At 34.5% G+C, this 14863-nt stretch overlaps 1 protein-coding gene across 1 annotated transcript; it reads right to left on the reverse strand.

The window, feature by feature from the left end:
• Positions 1-2646: 2646 nt before the first annotated feature.
• LOC113343080 (FACT complex subunit SPT16-like) lies at positions 2647-5491 on the reverse strand. Its single transcript, XM_026587393.1, has 3 exons — positions 5313-5491; positions 3277-4855; positions 2647-2984 (listed from the first exon to the last, which is right to left on the reverse strand). Exon 2 carries the CDS (start codon positions 4594-4596, stop codon positions 3295-3297), a length of 1302 nt encoding a protein of 433 aa, XP_026443178.1. The 5' UTR covers positions 4597-4855; positions 5313-5491; the 3' UTR covers positions 2647-2984; positions 3277-3294.
• Positions 5492-14863: the final 9372 nt, after the last annotated feature.

Here is a 14863-nt window from a genome sequence, read left to right on the forward strand (position 1 = left end):
TGGCCGTAAGGTAATTTACCCTTACAGGTTGGTTGTCTATTTCTTCCACGCAAACCAAAATGCACCGCGTCGTTAATTTTATGCAATGCTTAACAATTTCTGGAATATTTTGCTCTTGTTGTAGCAAGTAATTCTTTAAAGTTACCATCGCTTGAAAGGTATCTTTAGATGACACATTTGGTACGATGCTACTATCATTTGGTTCGGGATTATTTTCATCATTCACTATTGACACAATAATTTCTTTGTCTGTTGGAACTTGGAGATTTCATAAGTGCACTATTCTCGATAAGATAGTTTAAGAGATATTTTCATCAAATTTTTTAACATAAATTATAAATTACACCAGTTAATCCTTGGATATATTGTTCTAATTGACCATTTTTTGGTTCTGGAACATCAGTATCTTCAGGCCGAATCTTGAAATGACGGAAACAATTTGCAAATATTTTTGTCGTAACATCAATTCTCCAAGCCACAGTAGAAAAATTAATAGCAAATGTTAATCTTTTCAAGATTTGGTGGGTCGACTACTCAACTTCAAGGCCTTGCAGGATACTAGAATAACAACGACGTCAATAGTGAACGTGAATGCTCGAATTATCACAGCATCACATGGTTGAATTTTAGATGTTGTGTTACGGGGTAAAAATAACTCAACATTTTTCAGACCTTCAACTACCCTCTAGCTACATTTGTACATCTTCTCTTATGCAATTTAACTTCTTAATTAAGAAGATATTGTATAAATGAAGAAATATTCGTTTATCGATAAATGAATATTTATTAATTTAGAAATAAATAAATAACCCGCTAAAAGAATATTATTTCTTCGTTCGGAGGGCATTCATTTATCGAGGTTAGACTGCATTTGAATGCCATTCCAGAAGTTATTTTTAACTTTTAGAAGCAGAAAAGTCAGAAGTTGGTAACGTTAGGATTGATAATTCAGAAATAAAGAAGAAGCAGAAAAAACGTGTTTATGCGGCAAGTGATTAGAACCCTAAATTAGTTAGGATTGGTAATTCACAAATAAAAATTTATTTTGATTATATTTCTCTTTGACCAAACATTAGAGCTTTTCCATTGATAGTTACGTGAGTTTCCTACGTGGCAACTCAAATAAGACATTTTCATTCCAATTTCTCCTTAAATTTAGGGGGAGATAATAATTCATCTCCAGTGGCGTTATGTGAGTTTCCTACTTTAGTAAATTTTAGATTTTATTATAACTAAAAATGGTATTTAATATATTGAAATTAAATTTAGTAAGCAAAAAGTTACTAGGATAGCTTGAAATTGTCAAAGTGAATGTCTAAAACTTGACATTCACCTTGGCAATGTGTAACAAAAGTTAATCCATGTCATCTTTGCATTGATTTAAGAAGTTGGGGTTGGAAAAGAATTTAGAGAAAAAAAATGTCTATCCTAAATGGGCTTAGGCATTTATCTTCACAAATAGTAATCCATTAGAGAAGCTTTAAATTTGGTGGATTTCTTTCCCTCCTCAAATCCATTTTTTCCCTCTTATTAACGGGAATCATTGTTTTTATCAGAAAAAGAAAAAAAATGGTGGATTTCTTTCCCTCCTTAAATTCATTCTTTCCCTCCTATTAGCTCCTGCATTTCAAATGGGTATTCAAACGTTGATGCAAGCCCAATATACATATTTCATTGGGTTTACACTGCACTCACGTCCAAATCCATGCTCTAGCGATATTTGTCGTGCCTAATTGTTTATAAATGAAAACCATGTCTTCTTGTGATCAACTTCTCAAACCAATAAACGCTCGGATATGTATGGTTTTGAACATTGGCTTTACTGAATGCATATATATACGACAATCGAAGCACTAGAGAATCAACTCCATGGTTTAATTGAATCGAACTTGAAGGGAAAGGTTTGTAGAGCACAGTAGGTGATGTGTATGAAGTTTGGAAGGTCTTAAACGTGGAGTCAAGATATCATTTGTCCGTCCCTCATATCATGCCCTCTTCAAAAAACGCCCCCGTCAAAAAAAATTCTACCAAGATAAAGTTTTGACCTATTTCAGCATATTCTGACTGATGACTGATGTTTAACTCCATCAGCAACCATAAAAAAAATTCTGGACATAAAATAATCACTGTTTATCGGGCCTATGGTCCATGTGTGTGGCCTATGCAAACTATGCCCTTGCATACACTAGAGAACCATGTAGAAGTAGCAAACTTCATCTCAAGGAACTCCTGCGGTCTGACATCGAGCCTAGGTATCTAAATAATTCCATCATCTAATATACTTAAATGCGCTATTAGTTCAGACACAAATATCATTAATTATGGAAACACAAAAGTTTTGACTTCAAAAAACTATAAGTAAGTGAATACGTGAACCAAGACAAATACACGATGATCACAGACAAAAATTCCTTGCAAAAAACGGGCACATTTCTTGCTACATGAAAAAATAACACAGTAGTGGAAGACACATATTAGCTTTATATGAGGTTGCTTTAAACTGAAACAATTTCCATTTAGCTATTAATGAATACCTTGACAAAAACAATCCTAGTACAAGGATACAGTGTGTCGATGGAGAACTCTGATGCCATTCTAAATGCTGCAAGCAAAGTGATAAAAAGAGCCCTCTGAACGTGTAACCTATTTTGTTGAAAAAAGAAACTTAAATTGATTGAACAGACTTAGTTTTTAAGATTGCCTAGCCTTACGTCAGCGAACAAAAAAGAGTACACAAGTGACTAGGATGATTCTAAAGAACGCAACCTACCAAGCAAAAGCAACCAGCTTATCAGCATAGCCGTTAATATGACTAAGAGCATACATCCAACAGAGAAAGAAACCCTAGCAATAAATTTAACTATAACTTGACAGTCAGAAACTAAAAGAACATCACATGGCTGCAACTGAGACAACCAAAAAGTGCTGCATGAAGGGCTTTGGACTCTGCAGCTACGGATTCAGCATCAACATCCTTGCTGTACCTGAAAAATCAACAAGAGTTAGACCAAATCCTGATATAGTAATCCGAAAAGAATGCATACAAAAGCATAACGTAAATCAGAAATTCTGTATATCATCATGGCTGATGAAGAGACATAGCAATTTCGCTAAGAAATCCCTCTGGTTCGAATAAAAAACAGCCTACACATGTAAAATTCTAGAAATCCATTTTTTTTTCAAGTCTACAAACAAGAACAATCTTACAGGAGAATTACTTTTATCATAAAACATTAAGAAACTAAATAATAGTGTTAATAGAAGATACTAACTCACCAACTTCAATATCAAACTCTACTCTTCACTATCCAACATCACCACCGGTCCTCTTACTTTAGAAATAAGCTTTGTTGGAGTTGCACATTTTTTTCCTTTTCTTCTATATCTGGGCCTGAGACAGTCATCATCTGATTCTTCTGATAATACCATCGACTGTTCAGCCACTGTCCTAGTTCTCAATGTCCGAGTTGAAGGCTCTTTATTCTTAATTTCTCTCTTTTTACGGCCAGAACTAGACACTTGACCAGGTTTGCCATCGGGGTAGCAAGTATTCTTTTTTTTATCTGTGGGTGAGCCTAACTCCTGATCACTATCAGATGATTGCTTGTCAGAGTTGTAATCCATCCCTGAGAAGTCAGAGTAATTCTCAATACTCGCCGCCGAGCTGTCAGAGTAATCAGCATCACTCTCTCCTGAGTTGAACTTATCCCATCCGCCCTCCTCCATGAACGTCTGTGGATGAAGTCTTATATTCTCCAACCTGGACCTCCACTGTCCAATATCTAAATCTAGACTATCGTTCTCGTAGTACTTGACACTTCTGATATCAAGCGACTGTGTGATACCATCGAGTTTCATTTCAGGAATTGAGTATATCTGAAGCACATCGTGCTCGAAGTCCTTTAACACGAATGTCATGTTAAACACTGTCATCTCAGGTTTAACTAGCACCAAACTAGCAATTTCGACCTCTTCTAGGGTGACAACAAAGAAAGGTGCTTTTACGAGATCAACTATGCAAGGTTCAGTCAGGCAAAATACATGTGGTTCCTTCAGGGGAAGTTCCCCCTTGAATCCATACTCCCTCTGTACCTTTCTACAGAAAAGGTAAGGCAACGGTTCCCAAATACGATCAACTCCAGCGAAAAAGTTGTGCATAACTCGATTAAGATCATCAAACTTACATGAATCATGAGCAGATCTCTTCCTTCCCTTAAAGGTATGTACCATACGGAACTGGATATCCTTTTCCATATCGGTCCCCACCTTGATTGGGTTGCACAAGTGCAAGTGTAAGAGAGGCGGGATGGTCTCGTCTCCATCTTTCTCTTCCTCTCCATCTTGAAAGAAAGCATGCTTTACATTACTGTACATAATAACATCTATCTGGAAAGGTGTACTTGAAGTTGAATAACGGAAACCGTTCAAATATGCATCAAGGGTGCCAATCATCTCTCTACAAGTTCCTGTAACCAGTGCTGGATATATTGACACGTTAGATAACTGCAAAAGAGGGAGTTTGCCTTCTAGCAATTCAACTTTCTTGGAAGAATCCGAAGTGGTATCATTTCCTTCTCCAAAGAGTTTGTCATACATCTCAACGTTTTATAGAGGCTTAAGGACCCCCAACCTCTCATAAGTACGTTTGTGTAAGGTACGTGAAAGTTTAGCCTGATTCTGCTTCCTCAACTCCCTGGTATACTTGTAACGGTTGTCAGACCTAAAAATCTCCTGATACAAAAGGTCTGGACGGTAACGTCTCATAAACTTCAAATGCTTGCTGAAGCTTTTGGAGTCGTTTCCCAGTAATTCATATTCCTCCTCCTCCTCCTCCTCCTCCTCCACTAGAAGAGAACTGTTTAAGGGAGAGAAAAAAAAACAATTAAAATTAATATATGGTCAAACAGAGGCAAACAGCATAACATACCAAAAAGAGATGAGACTATCAAAAATACATAATCATCGTTGGTTTTTATGTAATAAATGGAAAGAATTTGAGAGATGAAATTGAAACAAAAACCATGGATTATTGAACAATTCAAAACCCTAGAAATGAAATTTGAAACATTGAGACATGAAATTGAGATCAAACATAACCATGGTTATCAGGGAAGCAACTTATAATCATGAGAATCCGTTACCAGCATTTCAAAACCCTAGAATGAAAAGAATTGGAATCTGAAACACTGAGACATGAAATTGAGATCAAACATGACAAATTGAAAACCCTAGAATGAAGAAACCTAAAATAATTGGAAAGGATTACAAACATGGGATCAAACAGATGGGATTTAGTTAGGTTTTGTGTATACCTTTTGTTGTCTGGGGTGATGATATTGCCTTCTGCATCCATGTAAAATTACTTACTCGATTCGAAGCAGAGAATCTCGAGAACCCAAATAGTAATAAGACTCGGAGAAACAAACCACCACGGCGCAGCTTTTTAGACCTTAGATAATACTGTATTAATCCACACGTATCCCTATGCGAGCTTTCAAATATCTGTTATCCTAGACTTGGTGGGGCAAGCAACGATCTTGCTGCCCATGGCTACCATCCGGAGAAATACAAATGAATCCCTTTTTCTTTTTTCAACAGTTAAGGGGTATTTCTAAAACCTCTCTAAGTTTAGGTACACCGAAATTAACTGGGGTATACCAATTTTAAACTCATTCAAGATAGTGCGTTAAGGGGTGTCTAATAGATGCTAAAAGATAAAATTATCCTTACTATTTTCAGCCAAATTCAAACCCTGACGACAAAAACCTAAAACTCATAAAAAAAAATTCTTTAAGATTGTTTATGATTTCAAAATCTCTACGTGATGAAACTAAAAATAAAAATCAAAACTCAAAATGAACAAAAAAAAAGCATACGGGTTTTCAGATTGGGTATGATTTTGTACCCAATCTCAAATCGAGTATGTAAAATCATATCCAATCTCAAATCCCTTATGATGGTAAAAGTTGGCAGGGTATTTTTTTTCCGAACTTGGTAAGAATATCATGCCGACTTTTCATATTTGTTTTTAGTCGGCAAGGTTATAGGATGAATAGCATGCCGACTTTTCCAAGAGTTTTGTTTCTGAAAGTAATATTTACAAGGACGTCATGGTATTCATCCTTATACCTTGTCGAGTAAGAAATTGAAAATTTGGACCTTGTCGACCAAGAACTTGAACCTTGCCGACTATAGTTTAGTCAGCAAGGTTATGAAATTAAAACGTTGCCGACTAATTATGCATTTGTAACCCATTTCTCTGTATGTCAAAAATCCTATAGTCGACAGAGTATTTTTTGTCGACCTTGCCGACATTTCATACTTTCAGAATTGTGTTTTCTGCCTTTCATAGAATTTCTTCATTGTCATTGTTTATTAGATCTGAAGTTGCTTGCAATTTGTAATAATTGACACACTAAAGAAAAGATTATCCATTAGATATTTACCTGCCTTGAGTAGGGATTTTGCTTCTGCATGAATTGTTGAGGTAGCTCTGTCTGAACCTGTTACTAGGTGCATGAAAGATTCTTCGTCCACTAAGAAAAAGATGAAAGCATATATCACATTGATAAATCTTCTCCTTTGAAAGAGGCATCTATGAATATTATCCAATATGATTTTATCGAAGACTATGAAGAAATACTAGAATTTTTTTCGTTCTGCCTGGGTACTTGATTTCATTAGTTGGTATGGATTGTAAAAAATTCCCAATTTGATTTATGAAGGTTCTTGGATCTGGGTTTATTTATCACTACATGAAATTAGTAAAATTATAACGGTCGTTTTTCTAACGGTTATATTTTAGTAACATCGTATCGACATTGGTAGTTTTGTAACGTTGAAAAATCGTTGCAATAATTGGTATTTGTTACTGTTGTGAGCAATTACCTTCCTATCTTCAACTTTAAATTTATATCCTAATATATACTAGCAGTTTTAAAAATAAATGCATCATCCATAAGAAAAAAATAAAAAAAATGAGGGGTACTGAAAGACTAGCAGTCGTACCATTAACACCAATAACTAATTTATGATGTTCATCATGTAAAAGTAATCTAGAAAAAGCCTACATACATGGTATAAAAATAAAGGGAGACAATGGATCCCCTTGTCGAATACCTCTATTAGGTTTAAATATTTCATTAGGAGATCCATTAAAAAATTAAGTAACAGTTGATATACACATAAAAATCATGTCACAAAAATCATCGGAAAAACCTAAAAGTTTAAAAACATTGATAACGAAGGACCGTCAAATGCTTTCGAAAAATCTAATTTTATATCCATATTGTTATTAGAGCACAGCTTAGTCGAACTCACAACTTTTCCTATCTCAATCTAGTTGTCAATGTTAGATGAACAAAGATATATCTTCATTTCTAGTCTCGGACTAGGTATAAAAGTTTCTAGTTGAGTATCAACCATCACTGAATAACCCTCGAAGACTGAAGATCAACGAAGACATTTGGAGAACTTCATCAACAAAGGTATGTGAAGACTGAACAATTCTATTTACTCGCATTTATTTACCACTCTATTTAATCACATACATTACCATTCTATCTCAATGTCATAAGATTTCTAGTATATTTATTGCAAAAAATTAATTTCGAGCCAAGCTTGTCTTGTTAAATATCTCGAAATATGATTCAAGCAGTGGATGTTCATTGGTTCTTAGCAATCGTAGTTCAAACTAATTTATTGTTCTAAAACTAATGTTTTTTTATCTTTTAGAGTTTGCCAAAGCAATGATATTTATATCAATGACATTTGGGAAGGTTTCAAACATCAAAGAGAGTTTTTCAGAATTAATAAAATTTGGACTGTAGGTTGGCGGACCACTTCACAAACCATCGACATATGATGTTCGAAATATAGGTAGCTAGGTTAGCAGACCCAGTTCACGAACGGTTGACATCTGAGTTCACGAGTTTCTAAACAGTTCACCAACCCGGTTCACGAGCCGTGACTCCTTGAATTCATGAACTTCTTAACGTTTCACAACTGTTTCACTAACAGTCCCAATAAATATTAGCAGATGCTCAAAGGACTATTTTTAAAATATGTTTAGCATTTGCTATTACTCTCATAAACACCTCTAAGACATCAGTGATCACTAAAACAACTTGTGTATGTACATCATGATTAAAGTCTTAAGTATTAAATGAACACTGAACACGATATTGCTTACTAGTTCAAAAGGCATATTTTCTAAGAACTATCAATATTATACACGGTTCCTGAATCCAGACCATCGTGTATATTCTTCTATGTGATTTTAAGAAAAACTTATCACATGCCTACTTGATACCCTAACTAGAGTTTCATCTAAAAAGAGAAAGTTTTTGCTTGAATCTCAAGTTATCTTAGCTTGAATTCTAAGAAACACCAGTATTGAACATCTATAAATAGATACACCGGTTCAACTGGGAAAATTATTCCCTGACAATTATATGCCATAGTTGATTGCTAGAGTCGTCCTCTGTTCACCTATGATTCCTCTGAGAAACATAAAAATTGGTTCTACGACTAAAAGACTTCACTTAGGGATTCGTGAAACCAGGTATGGCTATCTTTACCTTGATAGCGTGTATTGTCATCTTACTTTTTCTGTTATCGAGGTTTTCTTATCTCTTTCAGGAGAGAGATAGATATAAATCACAAAGTTTTCTTCGTCTAAGACTTTATGCTTCCACAAGATACATATATTAAAACTATTCTTAACTTGTTAGTTCATGATTGTTATTGAGAGGTGGTTAAAAATCCAGGCTTCTTAGTTAACTGAGCGTTAGTATTCCCGATTTATTTCTTGCGAGGTTTGTTATCTCTATCTATTGCAAACAGATTTCTAAGCCTTTATCTATCGATCTAAAGGGAAATCAAATCGTGCAGATTGGTATTAAAAGTCATCACTTCGGCTGAAACAACTCTTAGTCAGTAAAAGTAATAAACTAAGGGAATCAATTGTGTATGTCCTTTCGAGGTTCAAGAGACGCAAGGAGAACGACTGTAACTGAATTTCTTGTAGGGTGAATCTGTCTCAACTACATTCCAGTCCGAAGTCTGATAGTAGGCAAGTATTTGTATCGGTTTAATACGGTTTGGTCTTCAAATCTAGACAAGGTCCTGGGTATTTTTGCAGTTCTCATTTCCTTGTTAGCAAACCTTATGGTATCTTGTGTTTTTCCGTTTACGTATTTATATTATTAATATTTATAATAGGATTTACACAAATAGTATGTAATCATTTCTCGTAGATACGTCCATTTTAACTTTGATCGATTACAAGACTTGTTTTTGTCGAATTCGTAACTTAAAATCACATTGACTAATCCTTAATTGATTATCTTAGAGCATCCACAATTATGAAAACAAACTAAAGACTAAAACAAAACTAAAAACTGAAAAAACAAATTGTTTGCTTCGTAGTGGAGAATAATGGGGATGGATCAAAATTTGGTCAAATAGAGATTATATGTCTGCCCAAGTGAGGTGAAAATTATATATTTTCCTGGTGATGATTCATCACATGTACCACAAGTGCGTGTGACTTAATATTTTAGTTTATATTAAATGGGCATACAATATATGTTCTCTCCAATATCGTGCGCACACTTAATCTCCTAACCACTCCAGGCGGTTATTATAGCAGTACCCCACTCCAGACGAACTCTTAATCTCCGCTCGACCCAATATAGTTTTGCTCCAGATTTCAGACCAAATATGCTTCTGAACCCTAGAAAACTCGACCATATATAGTTTTTCTCTCCTGCACATGGATGAGTTTTTTGACCAAACATAGTTTTGCTCGTTCACTGTGGACGCGCTAATCCACCATAAATAAATGAAATTTTGAATCTAGAAATCTAACCAGTGAAGCAGAAAAATCATAGAACCAAGCAATAATAATACTACCAGATCTTCCTATAAAAGTAATTAGCAACCATCATTATCTTGTAATTCATGTAAAACTTGTTCCAAGAAGGGAATTCTGGTTTTGGTTTCTACTAAGAAGAGAATATCAATATGATGGGTTTTAATAAGCTAATTTAAATGTGATGTTTTAGGTTTTACCTAAGAATCTGCAAATTCCAAGAGAATCATAATAGTAATATAAAGATTGGTGACTATTTGAACCTATATTTGAAAAGACGGGGGTACCAAAATAAACCACAATCTTTTAAATATCAACCTATAAGTCTGGTGACTTAAGTGATCATCTATGGAAATAGTCGAGACAATAAAACTTAAGTCATATACCTTGTGTGATTGTTTATGGACGAGGTCGAGACAATACGACAACAAAAAATTTACTTGACAATAGTTACGGTAAAAAACTGATTGACTAGTAGGATCAATGTCAAGTAATTCGGATTAATGTACAAGTGTTTTTAATTTAAATTTTAATTGCAGAATAATAAATTCAATGACACAACAAGATTTTGTTAACGGAAAAACCGCAAAAGCAGAAAAAACCTGGGACCTAGTTCAATTTTGAATACTCTCATAATTAAGCCGATATGCAAAATATAATGAAAACTTCTTATAGTTGAGACCAAGTAGACTACCCCTACCTACTTAGTTTTCTCATTATCCCTACGCCTTCCGTTTCTAGAGTCACGCACGTGAATAACTACTCATTTGGATCGTATTTCAAACAACAAAGGAATGAATATGTTCGGTAACCACTCTAATCAATTTTTGGTAAAAGATATTTTGATTTGTTGACAAATGATCTTCCGTTTAAACTAATAAACTCCTTTGTATGGTTAGATCAACCCAAAACTTGATTACCGAAATAACCGATTTCCAGATTCGCAATCAATTAATACAGAACTCAAAGAATAACTATAATGTCATGCCGATCTTGCATAACTAGACAATAAAGTCTATCAAATATAAACACGATTCTAGTTGGATACCATCCGATCAAGGTTTGTGCACAAAATTCATAAGATATGAAAACTAATAAGAAAATCTTCTTCGTCTTCAAATCTTCAATTGTCTTCTCAATAACCTGCACAACACAAACTTGAATCCTCTTGTGGTCAATCACATACAAAATTGAGTCTGTTAACAATGGATTATCACAAGATGTATTTAAATCCGCAAATGTTTCTAAAAATCTCGTCAATACTTTGATCTAGTTATAGTGACCCTTATGTCAGAAGAGAAGGTTCTCAAGAATAATCAAACTAGGTGCAATCAATGTTTCAACAACTGTTAGTCAATCAAATCAAAAATCGAAAACTAAAATAAGAATAAAATTATTTAGTTTCCCACTAACGGTACTCGTACAACTTCTTGACTCCACAAAAGTCTTTAAACGAGCGGTTGTAAGAGATTTCTCTTAATTAGGGTACTTTCCTCTCCGGATAGACGGCTCCACCAGAAAAAAGGTTGATAACTAATTTATCTTAGCTTGAAGGACATTTTAGAACAATAATTTGTTTTGAATAGTGGCCCTTATACTTACCGGTTAGTAAACTAAGATAACTTAGTTTTTAACCGTCCGATCTGATAAATCATAGTTCTCCTTGTATGTATCTGAGAAGCAATAATTGTGTTATCAAAGAAGTATGATTTATCGGACTAAGAAATAAGTAAAACATGTTGTATGTATCAAATATTAATAAGAGGCTTTGGAGGATCTATCTAATGTCTGGTACTGCATGGGAAAAGATGACAAGAATTTTGCTATTTTGATTCTGCGAGTCCTTTAGACGAGCGTAGCGACGTCTAATTCAGAATAGATTAGATCCAACTCCAAGAATCAATAGGAAATATTTAAAAAACAATTGGTTATGAATACTGGACCTATACTTACCTTGCCAATCATAAGCACATCCATGCCATAATGCAAGCAATTAAAGCTACCTAGTATTTTGGGAAAGACTCTCTTCGTATTTTTATCAACTAGTGTTCGGGCGTATCTTACGTTGATTGTCGTAAAAAACACGGGCCAAAATGTTTACTTCAATTTCGCATAACATGTTGAGATTTTTGTATGTTGTTATTTTTGTTAGGAAATCGCTCGGTCAAACTCACAATTTTTGGTATACCTAGTTATTTCCTAATTAGTTGACCAATGCTATATCTTGATTTTCAGTCTACTAAAGTCAGTCTCGGACTTGTTATAAAGCATGGTGGTTGAGTATAAGAATTCACCACTCGACTTTGAGGAATTTTTATTCTTCTTAAAAACAGAAAATTGTTTTGACGGTTCACAAACTTGTCAAATTAATTTTCCTAAATTACGGGACGAATTTAAGTTCACACTGTTTTGATAGTTGACGAACTGATTTGGTCTTGTGATAATTAAACTTCAGTTTAAGCTTGTTAGTTCCGGAACTACTTTCTGTTCAACATATCTTCTTTGTGATTCAAATCAAACTTCTCACATACTTACATGTATAATCCATTTAGAGAAGTTTAACTTGCTTTGTTACAAAGGAATTTGTAAGCACGAAAACTAGTTCAACACCTTGTTTTGTTTGCAAGTTACCAATCCTTATTTATCAATATAAATAGAGGACTTTTCGCACACTAAAATGTTAATCTCGATACTTCTATATCCTAGTTGTGGTTAAGGTCGTCCTCTAAAAACCTAGGTTTCTCTGGTGACACTGTATTAGCTTATGACTTTGAAAGGTTTCACTAAGAAATTAGTGAAGTCCGGCCAGACTATATTTTACCACTGGTGCCCTAAACCCAGTATGAGTGTTCTAAACTTACTAGGCTATCCCTTAGTAGTACAAAGGTGCATAACTAGTATGGATGTTCTAAACTAAGTAGGGTATCCCTTAGTAGTACAAACCCAATATGGTGTTTTGTTTGTTCACCAATAAACACCATTTTAATTATTTTTTACCTTTTTTTTAAATTAATATTTTAATTGTTTGGGATGTTTTCTTAACCATGGTGTTTTATAGATTTTATTCATAATCTTCCTCCAAACTACCATGCTTATATGATTTCCCACAAAATGATTTTGGTTTAAGAATGGAATTGTTGTGCATGTTTAATTCTCGTAAATGGAATTGCATGTGATTTCTAATGGAACAAATGTTTTTGTGAAGATTAAAAAGGGTTGCAGAGCTTCAAGTTTTATTTTCAATCATAACAAAATTAATTCCCCATTGCATTGTTGCGAATGTTTTAATTAGGGATACGACACTAATGCTACAACAGTTTCACTATTTAAGACAATGTGAAAGTTTTAGCTGGTACTCTCTTTCATCCTCCGATGACGTGTCAGGAGATTTAGAGGCGATTTTTTTTCCATGGATAGAAACCATGAATCCCCTTCCTTTATTACTTCAAACCCAAATCCGATTGCATAATCCTCTAATCCTGCTAGTTTATCAAAAGCAATCATTGGGTTTGGGGGTATTAAAGACCCTAAACCTAATTCAACTTCATATCCAAAATCAATTTCAATTTTGAATCAATCCCAGTCAGTTAGCTATGTTGGTTGTCTTGGTAACAACAACTTTCAAGTAATCTCATTATTCAAGCTTTCTTTTGATGAAGCCAAGGAAATTGATGGAGTGGCTACCACCGTTTTCAGTTCAGCTGATCTCAAATCATGCTTTTATGATTGTGAATCTTATGTAGTAGGTTATTTTGTTGGGAAAAATCTTCAATTTCCTTATGTTAAAGAAAGCCTAATATCTGGAAATTGAAAGGTGATTTCTCCATGACTATTCATGGAAAACAAGCTTTTTTGTTCAAATTTGCTCAGAAGAAGACACGATAAAAGTGCTAGAATTGGGTCCTGTTTTCATAGATAAGAAACTCTTTCTGATTCGTCCCTAGTCAATTTTTCTAGAGCAAAACATCGATGCTATTACCTCAGTTCCGGTATGGATGAACCTTAGGCAGGACCCTCTTTATCTTTGGAATGAATTAGGGTTATCTAGAATTGCTAGTATTGTAGGAACTTCAATCATGAATGATACTCCAACATCCTTGAAGACAAGGATGTCATGTGACAGGGTCTTGGTTGAAGTTGCAGCTGATTGTGTTTTTCCAACTGAATTGCCTATTCAAGTGGACAATGTACAGTTTGTGGTGAAGGCCGAGTATGATCCCGCCATTCCACCTGGTTTTTTTAATCCCATAACAGGTTTCATGGAGTCAAAGAAAAAGGTGAGGTGGGAATTTCCCAGTTAGTTTCGGAAGATCCTAAGGTTAGCATCGCAAAGCCGTCTTCATCAAAGCCAATTGTTGGAATTGGTATGAAATTGGGTATGAAACCCAATGGTACAGGTATGGGTACTCTCTCAAGTTTAAAAAAGAAAAAACCACGTAAATCTAAAGTTGATAACAAAGTTTCGGCAAATAAACTAGTGGAGTTTGGTTCTTCACGGGGCTTAGAATTTCCACCTCTAAAAGCCAATCGTGAAGAAATGTTTAGTGATCTTGCAAAATCACGCTGATCTTGATACAGAAGATGTTGACGAGCATGTTAATTGATAATAGGCATCGGTCTTTTTTGTTTCGTCAATAGGCAGTGGTCTTTGTTGTGTATTGAAGCTTTATTTTAGCTTTATGTTTGTTTTGTTGCTTTTTTTTTTGTGGGCTTTTCGCTTTATGTCAGTTGTATTTGCTTGCACACGGCTTGTGTGCCTTTTAATCTATTCTCTTTGATGGATCAAAAAAAAAAGTTTCACTATTTAAGACATCAAATAATGCACCAAGCAAGTTACTATTAAATCTATTATAAGTGTAAATGAGAGACTTAAGTTTTGATTAAGTTTTGCGTGTTAGGAGGATTCAAACATCACAAAACTTTACTTCTGATTCTTTGACAGTTCCACAAAGCATCGGATAGGACCTGATATATCAATTGAAACGAATT

This window comes from Papaver somniferum, unplaced genomic scaffold (genome assembly GCF_003573695.1).
Source record: "Papaver somniferum cultivar HN1 unplaced genomic scaffold, ASM357369v1 unplaced-scaffold_54, whole genome shotgun sequence".
In the NCBI taxonomy this organism is placed as follows: Eukaryota; Viridiplantae; Streptophyta; class Magnoliopsida; order Ranunculales; family Papaveraceae; genus Papaver; species Papaver somniferum.